Source organism: Pomacea canaliculata, linkage group LG10 (assembly GCF_003073045.1).
Source record: "Pomacea canaliculata isolate SZHN2017 linkage group LG10, ASM307304v1, whole genome shotgun sequence".
NCBI classification, from domain to species: domain Eukaryota; kingdom Metazoa; phylum Mollusca; class Gastropoda; order Architaenioglossa; family Ampullariidae; genus Pomacea; species Pomacea canaliculata.
Window position 1 is genome coordinate 8,535,524 of NC_037599.1, and position 15,997 is coordinate 8,551,520.

At 43.1% G+C, this 15,997-nt stretch overlaps 1 protein-coding gene across 1 annotated transcript; it reads left to right on the forward strand.

The window, feature by feature from the left end:
* The first annotated feature begins 6,653 nt into the window (after positions 1-6,653).
* LOC112574557 (regenerating islet-derived protein 3-beta-like) lies at positions 6,654-15,659 on the forward strand. Its single transcript, XM_025255714.1, has 6 exons — positions 6,654-7,099; positions 9,332-9,502; positions 10,781-10,971; positions 11,320-11,440; positions 11,754-11,861; positions 14,744-15,659. The coding sequence occupies exons 2-6, from the start codon at positions 9,451-9,453 to the stop codon at positions 15,019-15,021; spliced, it is 750 nt and encodes a 249-aa protein (XP_025111499.1). The 5' UTR covers positions 6,654-7,099; positions 9,332-9,450; the 3' UTR covers positions 15,022-15,659.
* The last annotated feature ends 338 nt before the right edge of the window (positions 15,660-15,997 follow it).

Genomic DNA, 15,997 nt, shown 5'->3' on the forward strand with positions numbered 1-15,997 from the left:
GTACAGTACGCTTTGTTATCACTGTCGCTGTCATAGGAGCAGATCCTGTCACGTGTTCAAGGATGCGATCGTTATCCTTGATAATCGTAGTGACAGTCGAACGACTAAGTCCTAATGACCTGCAAATTTCTGTTGCTGTTTCCCCCTTCTCAGATTGCCTCAGATATCCACTTTCACCTCCATGGTGATGGCCTTCCTTTTCTTTGATGAACTGACCTCGTAAGTCGGAATGAGAGTCGTAACCACGAAACGACGTAACTCGAGACCGTCGTAACCCGAGGACTACCTGTATTTGTCATTCGTCGAAAGATCATACGTAGCTGCCACCCCTTTAGGCTTTCAACCGGCACCCTGTGGAAGTGGAATGGCCCTCATACCTATCACGCAGGTGCTAGCATGTTGAGTAGGTGGTCGTCAGCCGTCTATCTCATTTTGTCGTCAGGTAAAGCAGCCTTAATGTCTGGACTGGTTTATTATCTCGCAAGGCGAGATCAACCATAGACTTCTGAGGCATTATCACTATAAAAAGATCTGGGGTTGGTGACTGTACGGCCGCACCCGCGTGCCTGTGGATTGGATTCACCCACAAGTAGCGACAAGTTCAGACTTTGCCCTGGATCGAAACCGATCGACGATACTGAGATTTGATCACGGCCGATCAGCGATTGATTACGGTAGAAGGGGGATTGGCAGATGATCGGTGTTCGATCGACAACGTGTCTGGACGAAGTCTGAGTCGAAGATCTGTCGCAACAGGTTCTTGGGCACCTGACAGCCGATCGAGACACTGTGATCATGGACGTAGATAGAAGTTCGTGGTAAGACGTATATATACGTGGTTTTCTCGACGCAAGAGTTCCGACGTTCAACGTCTGTGTACTTCTCTTTAGATTTACACAATGTTTGTTGTTATACAGATCTGAGAGATATCAGTGATAACTGCATGTATCTCATTAAAAATATAAAAACCATGTTCCAAGCATACAGAATTAATATCCCAGAGATGTGTGAAATATGGATGAGTAGCACTACAAAGTAGGAATGAACTCAGCTAAATTCCTCCCGACAGTTCCTGATCCTGTCCCTCGTATTGATTGATTGATTATTATTTTTTTGTTGTTGCTAATTTGCCCTTTTTATTCTCTGCAGCTCGTTTTATTATAACGGAGGTGAAATTAGAGCTGAGCGCAGCAGAAGATCATTAATTGTATCTCATTCTGTGTATTATTTTCCCACGAAAGCAGTGTGTGTTTGTGTGTGCTTGCACGCGCTAGTATGTGCGTTTATTTTTTAAATGAATCTATATCAAAATCAGTTTTGTTCACAAGTTTATCATTATCTCTATACAAGCAGACACCAGCTGGTCAATATTCCATGACAACTTCACTGACTTAAAAGCGAGAAATTCGATTTCCAGAAACCTTTGTCCTTCGAGACTTCTTTGGAAATTTCGATGAGTAAGAGCTGGTCAGTGCAGGCGAGGAGCTGGCTGGGGTTTATGTCATTACTCAGAAACACAGGGATGGGGAGGTTGTCGAATGTTATTTTTAGCGACAGCTATTAGCAGCTCATGTTGTTCCCTCCCCTGAGGCCGTGTGTTGTGGACTCAAAGACTGTTGCTCTCCCTTTGCCGCCCTTTTCTCTTTGAGGTTTGTAATTTTAGCACCAGCATGTAAGAACTGTCATTTGTTTTCGCATAAAAACCACCATTAGACAGGTACATTGGGCTCTGTCAGGCGGCTAAAGAATATCTCAATCTTTCCGTGAAACGAATACTTAACATGCTGCATAAGAAAATATTGCGTTCCAGGTTATGAGACCTTAACCAGCACATATATGTTGTCTAATATGTGATAATGTTTAGCGAATTCTCATATAACGACAACAAGAACACACACACACAAGTTGACAGAAACGTGAATGAGTAAAGTGTGAAATTTACACCACAGTGCCGAAAGGGCATGAACCGGAATGACCGAGTTGTTTCTGTTATTCTCAGTTTGCTATTAAACTATATTTTTACATAAATTTTACTATATGTAAATAATAATTTTACCCGCATGTTGTTTGTTACTTTGGTAAAGATCTTGAAAAATACCTGAGCGGGTGAGAGTTCACAGATATCATCACATTATTTTTAAATTATGAAAACATCATAAAACTAAAACAAAAAAGTTTTGAAAAATTTAGAAAACAACGAAAAATGCCTTCGGGGTAGAACGCAGTGTTAGGATACTGATGATTGTACTAAATGCCCGAATTATACAGTCATCATGCCTGCACTGAATAATACTAACATCATGACTCAAGGTGATTTAACTACCAACTCGACACAATGTGATACTTGGTGCACATATAAACCGCAGACAAATAAGCCACGAAGAAAACACAGCGAAGCAGATTATAAAACAATTTGTATGCCTTCTGCTGCAACATTGATTTTCTCTGTTCGTGTTTGCTGTCTGAAGAGATAATACAGTCAATTTTTTTTTCTACCACTAAGCAATTTATGTTCGGCTTCATTCAAAAACTTTGTATATTTATTTATTTTTGCTTGTTAGAAACACCTCCACCTGTGTGCCTGCACACGCACACACACTCACAGAGAGAGAGATGAAAAGGCAACACACACGACTCAGTCGAACCCATCTTTGCATCGCCTTCAAATAGATGGACGGAGTAACGAGCAAATGCCTTAATTAAACTAGCTTTACTAGTGAAGCTTGTGTCCATTCATCTCAGAGCTATGGAAAGAAGGCATACAAAGCACGTTCATTACATCAGAATGGTTTTATATGCCTAGTTATCTATTCTCTTCAGACAAGTCTCCAGCATTAAACCTACGACAAGACTGGCAACCAAAGTAGCAATTATGAAATTTCGTCTCTGGAATGGCGTGAACAAGGGCCATAAACATTCGCGAGGATGTCGGTACAGCGCAAAGATTTTTTTGTGTGGCATTAAAGAAAGAGAGAGAGAGAGAGAGCCATGCCTGGGGTTCACTTCCTTTGCGTGGCAGCTGCGAATGTTTCTTGACAATGCCGGGGTTGCCCTAACGACGAGCTCCGTGCTCTCAGGCGGTGAATTATTACTGTTATGGCTGATCGCTGACGAACGCGAAGATTTGCATCGAACATTCGAGATTCCTATGAAAAGCACGAATAACAAGTGGCCGCAAATGTTCGACTAAGGTAGCGCCTGGGGCGCAGGTAGAAATTTACAAGTCAATGATCAGAGTGCATCAATCCGTCAGTCAGTCAACCATGCAGTCAGCCATGCAGCCATCTTGCCAATCAGCCAGTCAATCTTGCCCGAGTGCCACAGAACTGTTGGGACATCACGGTATTCCGGATTCTCCTTTGCACTTTCTCTGCCAACGTATTTAATCCACCTGGCACGCACTATCTATCTATCTATTCCTCTTTGTGCATCAGGTTGCACATAAGGCCTCAACCAGAGTCCGCCACTGATGTCGATCGGCTGAAACACGCTCTAGGTGACCCCATGTCCAGCCCTTTCCTTTCATCTCCCTTTCCACTGTTCTTCTCCAAGTTCCCTTTGGGCGGCCTCGTTTTCTTCGGCCGTCTGGAGTCCATCGTAGGGCGACTCTGGAAAGGTCTGCTGTCTGCTGGCGGAGCACATGTCCAATCCATCGCCAACGCCTTCGTTGAACCTGCGTGGTGATGGACTCGGTTTCACTTCTTCGGTGGAGTTCTTCGTTGGTGATGGTGTTTGGCCAAAAGATGTTAAGTATGCGCCTGAGGCACGCACATCAAGTAGAAACTCGCCGATTTTTTCACGCCAACTAAAGATTAACAGGAATAACTTAATGTCAACAGTCAACTATTAAAAATATTGTATAGGAAAATTAATCTTGCTGGTGCCATGACAGCATTTTAGCAAGAAATCCTGCAATTTTTGTCTTATCCTATCCATTATTCATAGTCATGACGAACAATGAAATAAAAGGTTGATTTTTTGTTAAATCGGCATGTCAAAATTTCGCAAGATGTGCAGACCATATAACTGTTTAAGCATGATTAAATAATAGAAAAGCTTTGTGGCTTAAACGTCAAAAAGCTAAGATGCCATTCAGTCGGACCATCAAGCATTGAAGCAAGAGCTTGTGAACAGACCACGGACGTGTATGGGTGGATGGATATCTGTCTCTCGAGACCAACGCTTAGCCTCTTGAAAAGTTCTCTTTGTGATGCGGATACTAGCGCGCTATAAAACTACATCATCATCATCATCAATCATCATCAATCATCATCAATCATCATCAATCATCATCAATCATCATCAATCATCATCAATCATCATCAATCATCATCAATCATCAATCATCAATCATCATCATCATCATCATCATCATCATCATCATCATCATCATTCTCTGCTGGTAGTCTCGGCGAGCCTAAACAATGAATGTGACTAAACCGGAAGCTTTGGGAACTCCTGCCTCGTTTTAGTAGTTAACTTGGGGGGGGGGGGGGGATCGTTTGCCAGCAGTCCAGTAATGCAAGTTTGTGAACAGACCGACATTCGGGCGACATGGTCAAAGAAAAAAAAAAAGCTTTCAACTGCTGTAAGCGCAAAGTTCCTGCCTCTAAAAGCTTTGAGCACTTTTTTTAACACAATGAAAGATCAAGGGTGAATCACCCCCTCTCCTTAAAAAAAAAAAAAAAAAAAAACTAACCACAAATACAAAAAACAAACAAACAAACAAAAACCAAACAAAAAAAAAAAAAAAAACCAAACAAAAAAACAAACAAACAAACTAAACCGAAAAAACTGGGACCTGGGACCTCAGGAACAATACACGGGGGGTTGGTTTGCGATCAGCATGGCTAATGTTTAGACCTCGCCACCGAACGGGAAGTTTTCAATAACGCGAACCAGAGTTATCCTGCAGAGCGGACTGGGGAGGAGGATCAATATTAACTCGGGTATGGGGGGCCTGTGTTTGCGGAAGAGCTGCCCGCCTGGTTAGCCTGGCGGCGAGGTGAAAACTCACAGGACTGGGGCCATCACAATAGAAAACTAGAGGTCATCCATCATTCTCCTCAAACAAGCTCTGATCGTGCGTTAGTGCGGTGCTGTCCCTTTAACCACCATCCCTGGAAGAAAGAAAGAAGAGGGTGGAAGGAGGGACTCGGTAGTCCAGCAGCAGTTACAAAATTTAAAAACTGAAATAGACTTCATCAGAATGTCATTATGATCCTGCGAAGTCAGCATATAATGACTAGACATGCGATTACCAGTTTACCAAAGATCCATCTATTTCCATTTACTTTGTTCAAGGGGTTGTACTGAAAATAAAGCAGCAAGTCTCCGAGAAAGTTATGGGTACTGTAGGTTTCTGTCCTAAATGCAATGAGCAGATGAAGGTATAGGAAGCATTACATGCGCTGCCCTGATGTTGCCATAGTAGTAGCAGTGTTTGTCACAACGCCAGACTGGGCACCAGCAATGGTTCACCTACATTAGAGGGCTTGGAAGCTTGCCATCAAAAACTGCAATGTAGCCAACGCTAGTCCAACACAAGCAGGTCAAGAATTGCTCCAAGATTTTCCTCGCCTACTTCTTGAAACATGACAAAAGCGAGTCCACTTCTGCAACAAACCACTCGAAAATGAAAAACGAAAAAAAAACCAAAAACAAAAACAAACAATAATCATTTCCCTCCTTCCCCAAAAACTACAGAAGTGATGCAATATTGGTACAAGAGTGTGGGTAACCACCGCTGTGTCAATCTCTTGAGCAAACCAAGACCTGAAAAAAAAAGAAGAAAAACCCATCAAGACCACGGAGTATATGGCTCACTTTTCGGCGCTTCGGTTTTCTGGAAGTGGTGTACGCCTGACCAGGGGCAGATCATCTCGGATGGCCGCTTGCCTGCTGTGCTCACAACGTCAGAAAACTTGAGCCACATCGATCTGTCTGCTTCCGACATCTTCATCATTAATCCTCCTTCTTCTAAACAAGAAACTCTTGCCGCGTGGCCACCCGTTTCGAGCCGTTCTCAGCTGCTACACCCCCCTTCCTCAGTGTCCAGTTAGTGATTCTCTTCAATCACAGTCACGTTCCGGCAATCCTTTTGCCCCCCTACCACCCACTGACAATCACCTTTGACCTCTCTCTGCCTCCCCCCTTCCAGAGAAAGCTTGCGTTCCGTTTTGTTCACTCTTTTTTTGTGTGTGTGTGAGTGCAAACTAACAGATTTATCTGCATTTTCTGTCGTTGCTATGATGTAGTTAAATGAAAGTAAATGTCATACCAGTTTTCATCGAAACTTTGTAATCGTTATTTGATTTTGTTGAAAGCATTTTCCTAGTATTAAAAGGTGGGGGGAGGGAATTTGTTGTCCAAACACAGACGTGCACTATTTCACCAATCAATCCATCCATCCATCCATCCATCCATCCATCCATCCATCCATCCATCCATCCATCCATCCATCCATCAATCAATCAATCAATCCATCAATCAATCAATCAATCAATCAATCAATCAATCAATCAATCAATCAATCAATCAAGACAGCATATATATATAGACAGAGAGAGACAGAGAGAGAGACCAAACAATTTCTTTTCAGATTAGCCAATCGGCTTTGCCGCTTTGTCCTCTGACATACTATCCTTACAGTTTGTTCCTTTGTTGTCTATTGTTTCGCGAGGAAAAAAAAAATTGACATAAACCGTTTTGCGATTTGGTTCGACACACCGCCGTAAACCAGACTGCTTACAAGGCTTCACGCTGATCACGCTCGTGCTCCGGAGTTCCAGCAGCGGGGTTGATCGCGTGCCCCCCAGCGCGTCGCCTTGATCCCCGGCCCTGTCTTGACGTGTGAATAGCAGCAGCAGCAGCAGCAGCAGCAGCAGGCAAGCGAAGACTTGTCTGAGGTCCTCCTGCTTGCTGAAGGATATACCTCGCCAGCCTGCATCACGCAGAAACGACTCGGGTGGCTGGCAGGAGTGGCTTGACGGCGGTCTAAATCACCTTCGGCCTATTTCTGTCATCGTCATCTTTATCTTAGTTACTTGTCACCTTGCTTCGACTCTGGAATGATACCGATCAAGATCCGAAGCCAAAGGCAAGTTTGTCACTCTTTCGTTTATTTATTGCTGCTGCTAATGATGTTGATGTTGTGTGTCGAAAGATGTGCTTACTGCGTTGTGGGTTTAGCATGCTAATAATAAAAGACAACACGGACAAATAATTTTTCCAGTCTACACTTTCCTAGGATTTTTTTTGTTTGTTTGTTTGTTTTGATTTTGAAAGCTTTATTAAGCCTTTCCCACGCTGCTCCCAACTTGCAGAAATTGACCTCAGATGTTTTTTTCAGAGGTGATCACACACTAGATTTCATGTTATTCTGGGCTTTCTTTTTCTTTTAAACTCAGATTTATATTTGCCACACAAGGACTGGCAATTCCTATTCTGCATTTTACTTTTTCTGTTTACTTCAACAAATAGTAGACTTTAATCGTGACTTCTGGTCCTCTTGTTGCCCTGCTCGCTTTCCCTGGTAGGGATCCTTGAAAAGTAAAGGGTGCCTGACTCCAAAGAGGGTTGCGGAAGGTAAGGCAGCGGAGAGGTCATGGGGACTTTGCCCTCACATAAAGCTGGCCCCGAGATAAGTGAGGTCTCTACCACCACTGACTGATGAGCGAAAGGTTAGAGGACTTACTCTAAAATGGTTCTTTTCAGAGAGCTGACACAGGTTGGTTATGTCTTCACGATCAACGAAGTATCAGCTTCACGAATTTCGAATCAATTACTGTACAGACTAATCAACGAGTTGTTTTTACTCTTTATTTTTTTTTGTTAGTTTGTATTTTTTATTTCTGTTTCTCTGTATATCTTTTAGCCACAATGAATCTTTACAATCATGTTGATGTTTGAGGAGATGGGAATAAAAATAGTTGTGCATTTTTTTAAATGATTTAAATTTCCTGGGACTGTAGAGATTCTCGGGTCAGTCAGTTCTACTTATTGAATATACACCAGACGAGAGTTAGAGAAGAGATATTTAGAGACAGCGGCATGGTCGATGCTGCCGCTCCGTTTATTGAATAAACCAGTGGCCGAACGTCGCCATGCATGACCCTCGGAGGTCCACCGGGAAACAAAAATCGTTTCAGCCAGGAACTGGGATACAAATGTGATCTGAGCTCGCAGCCGGGGGTGGGTTTGGTTTTGAGAGCTTTGCTTCTGATAAATCTTTCGAGACTGGCAAGTATTGCGAGGGAAATGCTACTATTCGCGGAGTGGCCACGCATTTCCTTTCACCCGGGCAAGATTTCAGACTGACTTTAATTACACTTGTGTGGATGATAGAAGAAGAACCAGTATATCTTGGGGCCTTGGGGCTTTATGCAGATTCTGAAAAAAAGTTTTAGCTTAAGATTGGGATTGAGTTCAGGACTCACTTTGACAGCAGAGAAAAAAAAAATGGGTGTCTTTAAGCCCCGTGTTTTTCTCTCCTGTTGAAGTTTCTGTTATTTCTCAATCTTCATCTGACACTGTCTAATAAACCACTGTCTTTAGGTCTTGCTGTGCATACAAGACATAAAACTTAATTAATTCTACACCTGGGAGATATCAAATACAGCATCGAAATGTCAAGATGAAGTGTCTCTGGCATGGTTCCGTCTCTCTGGGGGCTGAATGATTGCGAAGAGGGAAAACAAATATCTGGCACCTTTTGACATTACTCTTTGAGCAGCTATTGTCCTACAGCAAGATTCAGGAAACTTACCCCAAAACACGATTGATTAGGAAGAATACTAAATTTAGCCCACTTTTACTGCCATTCAGACACCGGCCATGGGTATTGTTCTGGAAACGAAATAAATGTCACACAAAGGTTATGTTTGACATAAAAATAATCTGGAAATACATTCAGTCTTCATGTCTTATCAGCAGCTAAATTTAGAGCTGAAAATGAATTTTTTAAAAACCCATTGCAATAAAGTGTAGGGTCGGGTTGTAAATGAGAACTGACAATTGATTTCTCAACACAATTTTTGGCTGGAGTGGTGTGCAGAATGACATTTTCTTCAAAACAACAATTCTTCGCCAGCAGACATGGAGTAATGCAGCTACTGCAGGCTTTTGCTGAAAGAGAAGAGAACGAGATGACGAGAAAAGCTTGAGAGAGAGAAAGAGTGAGAGAATGGATTGGAGAAAGGCTTTCTTGCTTTATCAGGTCGTCCCGGAGGATTTCTACTGTCTGGAGAGACTGTAGGTAGATAAGCTTCTTGGCATTTTCCTGCGCACGTGTATCGGCTTAATACTCCTCCTCCTTCTCTTGATTCCTCAGCGTAGCGATGCCAGAACACAGGGTCAGCACACGGTCCATGATGTAGAACAACCACTCTCTTCTGTTCTCCATTGCCATACGACTTCAACAAGAGAGACCCTACTTCACCAACAGGTGGCATGCTCATGTACTGGACTGCAATATTCCTCATTTTGGCCACACAGCTGAAAGGTAAGAGGGCGTCAACTGTAGTCGCGATTTTGGATTTCAATGAAAAGAGATGACACTGAGAAAATAATTTTTTCATGCTCGCCATCTCTCGAATGTCTAGCTCTAGAAATTAAAAAAAAAAATTTTAATTGACGATGACTATTCAATCGTCACTGAACAAAATTTAAATTTCTAATTTCTTAAATTGAAGACCTGGGTTATAAAAATAAATCCACAAATGCATTTAATCATGAAGGCTGTGGAAAACTGGTGGTAGCACTCCTAACACACACACACAGTCGCGATTGTTGCCGAGCTCTCACGGCTCCTTATCTTCAACATCGCCTAATGCAGGTTTCTCTCGCCTCCAAGACGTCTTCCTCTCAATCAATGTGTCGACCTTCTAGTTTTTCTTCCATGTCTTGTCAGTTCTCCTTTTTTCCATTAGAAGTAATCAGGCAAACAGTTTGTAGGCTCCGCAATATTGGATGATTTTTCGCTGTCAAGTAATTCCTGATTTGAGCCACTCTTCCCCACTTCCACTGTTCTGGAAAGAGGGAAAAGCGTGAGTAGAAGCTAGAGCTCAAGGAGAATTGAATTTTTATTGCGAGGTGACTGGTTATAAAAGAAATCCAAACGAAATCATGGTAAATGTATAAAATACTCCATAATAGTTTATTCTGACTAAATCCTTAATCTTTCGCGTCGTTGTGGTTAACAAATTTTTCAAAGATTTTGTCACTGATAGCGACATAATTTCATAGGTACTATGCATATATGGGAAGAGAGGGATGGATTTCCTATCTTAGTATTCTTGTTGCCTAAGGGGAGGTCAAAAACCATGTCTGGCCAGTTGCATGTAGCTAAAGCAGCCTTAGGGGAAGCTTAAACGAGCTCTCAACCTCTGCCAGGTAGCGAATGGACATCAAGAGCACAGTGTCAACCTAAAATATAATTATTTTAACCTCTTGGAGCATTTATCACAAACTGGTTAAGCCAGCTGCAGTACTTGATCACCCCAGCATCTCATCTATTTCAAGACAACACATCCCTCGCATGCCGGTTACTGAGATAAAGCAGTCGATCCAAAGTTGTCAACAAATTCACATTGAGCTGCAACTCAAGAGCCAAAGAAAGGCCAAAGGGAAGATAAAGAGAGAGGTAACGGCTAGACCCAGGAAACATCAGTTACTGTTAAGACCTCTCTGGTCTACGGTGATATTTATTGTTGAAACAACTTCAGAGCAAAGAAACACACTGTGGAGTGAATGAGCCTGACAGACTTGTGTATGTGTGCAGATGGCAGCGGGATGCTGTACGGGGAGGGGTGCGAGGAAGGATGGGTAAGCTATGGTTACTACTGTTACTACTTCCAAGACCGCGAAACGACCTTTGACACGGCTTGGCTGGCGTGTGAAGGTCTTGGTGGCGACTTGGCGAGCGTCTGGACGGCGCAGGAGCGGAAGTTCATTACCGACATCCTGTGGCAGGCAAGACTACAATTTATTCGTGTAACTAAGAAAATTAAACCCAAGTAATGAAAATCTAGGCTTAAAATGTCTAATTTAAAAGTTGTACACAGGCTGGTACTCGTAACAGGGCACGTGAAATGTCCTACTAATCGTTAAATAATACATCAGAAATATTTTGGGACCAAGCAATCTCTTTACATAGCATTTACAGCTTGTCGACCAATGCTGTTTTTTCCATAAAAAATATATAATCGTACCATCCTATCAACTGACATGTTAGATGTTACTTTGTCAGTCAAGATTAAGCAGCATGCAGCTCTCAGTCGGACCGAGTGCTGACATTAATGCCATTTTCTTTACTCACAGCCCAGTGTGTCAGCCACAGACTTTGCTTGGTTTGGACTTCATGGAACACAGGACAATTCCTGGGCTTACCTGGATCAGTCGACTGTCATCATGACGGACGGCGTGTTGAGTTCATCCTCAGGTGAGGTCTAACGATCTGCTGCATCGTCGCTGTTGTTATTCACAGTTCACCACCAGAATTCGGTTTCTTGTAGCCCGCGCCTTGCCACATCTCTAAACTGTTAAAGCCAGACACCTTTGGCTATATACTACAAGAGATACTACATTTTTTTACCCCAGCCCTGGGATCATATTGGCAATTGCGATACCGAATCTCCCTGTACCTTAGACTGGAACAAACGTGAAAAAAGAGAAAAAACGAGAGAACGTGTGCATGCAAGCGTGGAAGAGAAAATGTCAATGTTCACTGACAGAACTACTTTTATTTATGACAGGCGTGCCAGCTGACAAGAAAAACCGATGCGGGGCTTTCATGGGTACAGGCAGTCTTGCCTTTCTTGACTGCAAAGCCATGATGGCTCAAGGCTACATCTGCAAGAAGGGTGAGGACACGGAATTACTCATATACTCACTAAAATGAAATATATCTCAGTTATGTCTTGGACAGATTTTCTACCTCACTGTATGCCTTATTTAAAAGTATGTATCGTGCATGATCCTTACATGGTTATTCAAGCTTATAGTAATGAGCAACAATTTTTTTACCTAATGATTAAACAAGGTACTAATTAGATATTTTTCTTGCAAAGCCAAGCATTTTGATATGTTCTCTTGATTTCATAAATGCAGGCTTAAAATTTGTTACCACCTTATTTTGTTATCATTTCTCACAACACTCTCCAACAAACAGGCAAATGCAAAACACACACACATAAAGGTTTAAATGGAAAAGAAAGGAAAATACTAAGGTATGTTTAATAAATAGAAACCGACCTTCTGAATCCGATCCTATCACAATTTTGGAATGCTAATGAATCGTTTACCTACAATCATGTCTAAAAACAGTTTCGAACTGAGCTTGAAGGCCTCTATATTTGAATACATTTTGCGAAAGAAAACAATATAACAAATGTATGTCGTAGGCGGACCCAGTGGACAAGAAAATTGTCAAGCAATGCTAGAATAGCCTCATCATTTTGTCTACAGACCCATTTAACAATAAAAGTGACGAGGGACACTATGATGCTGTTTCGCATTTTGCGGATTGATAGCTTGTAATCTACTTAAAGGCGTAGCTTTCGGAACACGATGCTAGCAGACATGGTTACATCCCATCTTATAGAAAACAAAGGTCACCACTAAAACAACCGGTATCAACACGAATGGATGCTAAAGGAGGTTAATTTAGTTTTGCAATACCATCTTTCTACACTCAGAAATCGTCAGTCCGAGAGCTTATTCCACAAAGATTGCCATATTAAAGCATTGCTATAAACTCTGTGGTGTTGTTTGTAATTACACCCTCAGTCACGGCAGTATTTTCCAGTTTGCTCAACTTCTCGTCATTGTGCTATAGTTTGAAATTTGACTGTACAATCTCCGAATCCAGGATGCCAGCGTTTTGACGACCCCCTTCCCCTCACTTAAGAGGTTAATAGCTCTCGCGCCCCTCGGCTTACAGATGTCATTTCGACAACAGCATGGCGTCCACCATCTCCGAGCTGTGTTTTAGACATTCGTCCATTAACTTGTCGGTTGAATGGTACCTGGTCATTGGTGACAAGGCTCGCCTCAGGTTGTCTTGAGCGATGGTGTGCAGGACGTGCAGCGAGAGGATTATCGGTGGCGTAAGAACCAGGGGGCTGGCGGAGGGGAACCCGCCCCCTCAGAAAAGATACCGGGGAGACTAGAATCTGAACGTCATTCACTGTCAGCTCGGATACGCTTTCACCCTCCAGGAGGTCCGGTGGCCACAACGGTTAGCGCCTGTCACCAAAACAGTGAGGGTTGGCTGTCCTGGATTCAGCTCTCGTCTCTGGCACGATGTTCTTTCTCTGCATGTGGCATCTGTTTACAGGGCTGCCTTGCCGTGATATAGCCTTAGTAGCTGGCTCTGCGTTAAGCACCACTTGCTCCCCTCCCCTCCTCATCCACCACCAAAAGCCGAGGATCTACCTACTCAACTGATTAGTCAACTCCTTTACGTTGGTAAGCCGGTTCTTCCTTTGCCCATCTCGGCGTCGACAGTCTTCTAAGGTACCTTGAGAGATATTCTTCGACAAGCTGTCATTCTGGGTCACATGACCAAACCAGACCCGCTTACGCTTGACTGTTGCAAAAGCTGCTGGTATCCTACAAGTGTGGCGAACATGTCTTGCACAAATTCATTGTTATATGTTCCCCTACAAGATCGATCGATCCTACAAGATCCGGAGGTGCCTCCTCAGACACTTGGTCTCCAATGGCTGGATTCTCTTCTCTTTCTCATCAGCAAGCAGAATCCAAGTTTTACATTCGTAAAATTCCTAAATTTGATGTTATGGCTGCACTAGACCCTGGCCAACATAGCTGTTGCCGCTGTTGCTGTCACGATCCGGATGCGGATACCTGTCGTGGAGAGGCTATCTTTGGAGAGGCTCGCTCTAAGATGCTTAAAGCTGTTTACTTTTAAGAGCTTATGTAGTGTATGTGCCACTTTACTCATGTGCAATTGCCAATGAAATGACTTTACTCTTGAAGTGGTCTACATTTCATATGAGCTCGAACTGTCTGTTAGTCTGTTGGTGGGGTCTTGCAGATTGCTGTTGGTCCTGCTATCAGATCGATGTCGTCCGCAAACCATCGGTTGCAAATCGGCCTTCCATCGATGGAAATGGAAATGTGATGGTGGTGGAGGGTTTCACGCATAATGTTCTAAAAGATTTTGAACACCACAGGCGATAGAGGCTTACCCTAGACGGACACCTACTGTTGTGTGAAAGAAATCGTTCATCTGGTCATCCCATTTGTTGCATTCGTTGAGCTCTTACATACAACGCTTCGAGGACTTGGATGAGACCATCTTCAACGTCCGCAGCCTCTCATTCCAGACTCTGTCAAAAGCCTTTTTTACAGTCGATGAAACTATGTTTAGGGCGGTCCGGTGGCGCAGTGGTCCTTGCCGTGATATAGACTTAGTTGCTGGCTCGTCGTAAAACACCATCTCCTTCCTCATCTTCCGCTGATGCTTCTCTGCCAGGATGTGACTGTTGAAGCTCAACTGTGTTCCTACCTGGTCTGAAACCAGCCCTGTTCTTTGCGAGCAGTTCCCCAGCGGTGGTTTTTTAAAGAAGAGGTTTGACTAGTTTTGCAACCCGTCTTTCTAACGGAAATAAAATAATATTTCTTCATGTAAGTCCAACTTGTGGTTTGACTTGCTTTGTCTTTTAAATTATTAGAGTTTTTTTCCTCACATATATTTTCTCCGTGTTCTTGCTTTGTCTAGCTTTGCCCCGCGTGTTTGCCACAAGCTCTCTGCTGAACCACACGATCCCGTCCACCACCGCGCCAGCTCGAGCTGCCCAGCTGTATGAACGGGTGTGGCCGCCCACCCTGCTAGCTTTCCCCACGCAGACGCACTACCTGGCGGAGGACGACACCGACTCGGAGACGGGGTGCGCCTACCGCTGCTTCAACGTGCGCGGCTGCATGGCGTTTCAAGTCACGTGCATCACGTCGGACATGTGCAGAAGTCTCACGTGCGCTCTGCTGACCCACATCTGACCTGCGAAAATACACCTTGACGTAGGGATGGCAATAAACTTTATTTGCATGTAAGGCTATCTATATATTCCACTGACCTCCATCTCGATCTCTTACGATTCTTGAAACTAGGCCAGAGATTGGCTGACCTACACTGGACACAATCACGGTGCCCAAAGGTATTTGACACCTAAAGCAAGCTCTCTCTCCCACTTCACAATCACTGAGGTGTGAAAATACTATCTGTGATCTGCTGACGTAGATATGACACATTCAGCTGTTTACCGGCTTTACAGTTTACATATACGTGCTAATCTAGCCTCCCCCCATTCCACAGAACCACAGCGAACATTGACTTGAAGTTTCACACGCTCATACGTGGCACATGTTTGTGAAGACTTATATTTAATTGTCTTCTCAAATAAATTTAAAGTCTGACTCAGCTGATATAGTAACGAGGTCTTTGCAAGCTGGTATTGCATACAGAAATTTTTTTTAAAAGTATATATTTTACTCAGCAAGATTATAATTAAACGTGTAAATAAATTATTAGGTAGAATAAACATGACAAAGTTTGACTTTAATACAACACAATAAACGTTTGTGATATTAGAGTTTATTTAAATTCAGGATATTAAACTATTTCTTGGGCTTGGTGTTGCTGGTGCTGTTAACTTGTGCTTGTGGCGTATGTTTGATATCTGCTAGTCCGTTCACAGTCTTGACATTTGTTTTTCGTGCCACCCACTGTTATTTACATTTCTTAACGCAAGAGCTACAACGAACAGTCCATAAACATAAACATCTGTGTCGCACACAATTTCTTCAGTGCCTACCACCAGATACTTCGAAAGTGCTGCTGACTCAGGCGCCAACGATACCACTGGCGTACTCTGTTTCGTGTATAAGCGCTTTCATTGCTAAGTTCTTCAAGCAGACCGTAGGGTCGTAGACAATCTCTCGTCTCTGATTCAACCTGATGTCACAGTCTTGTTTA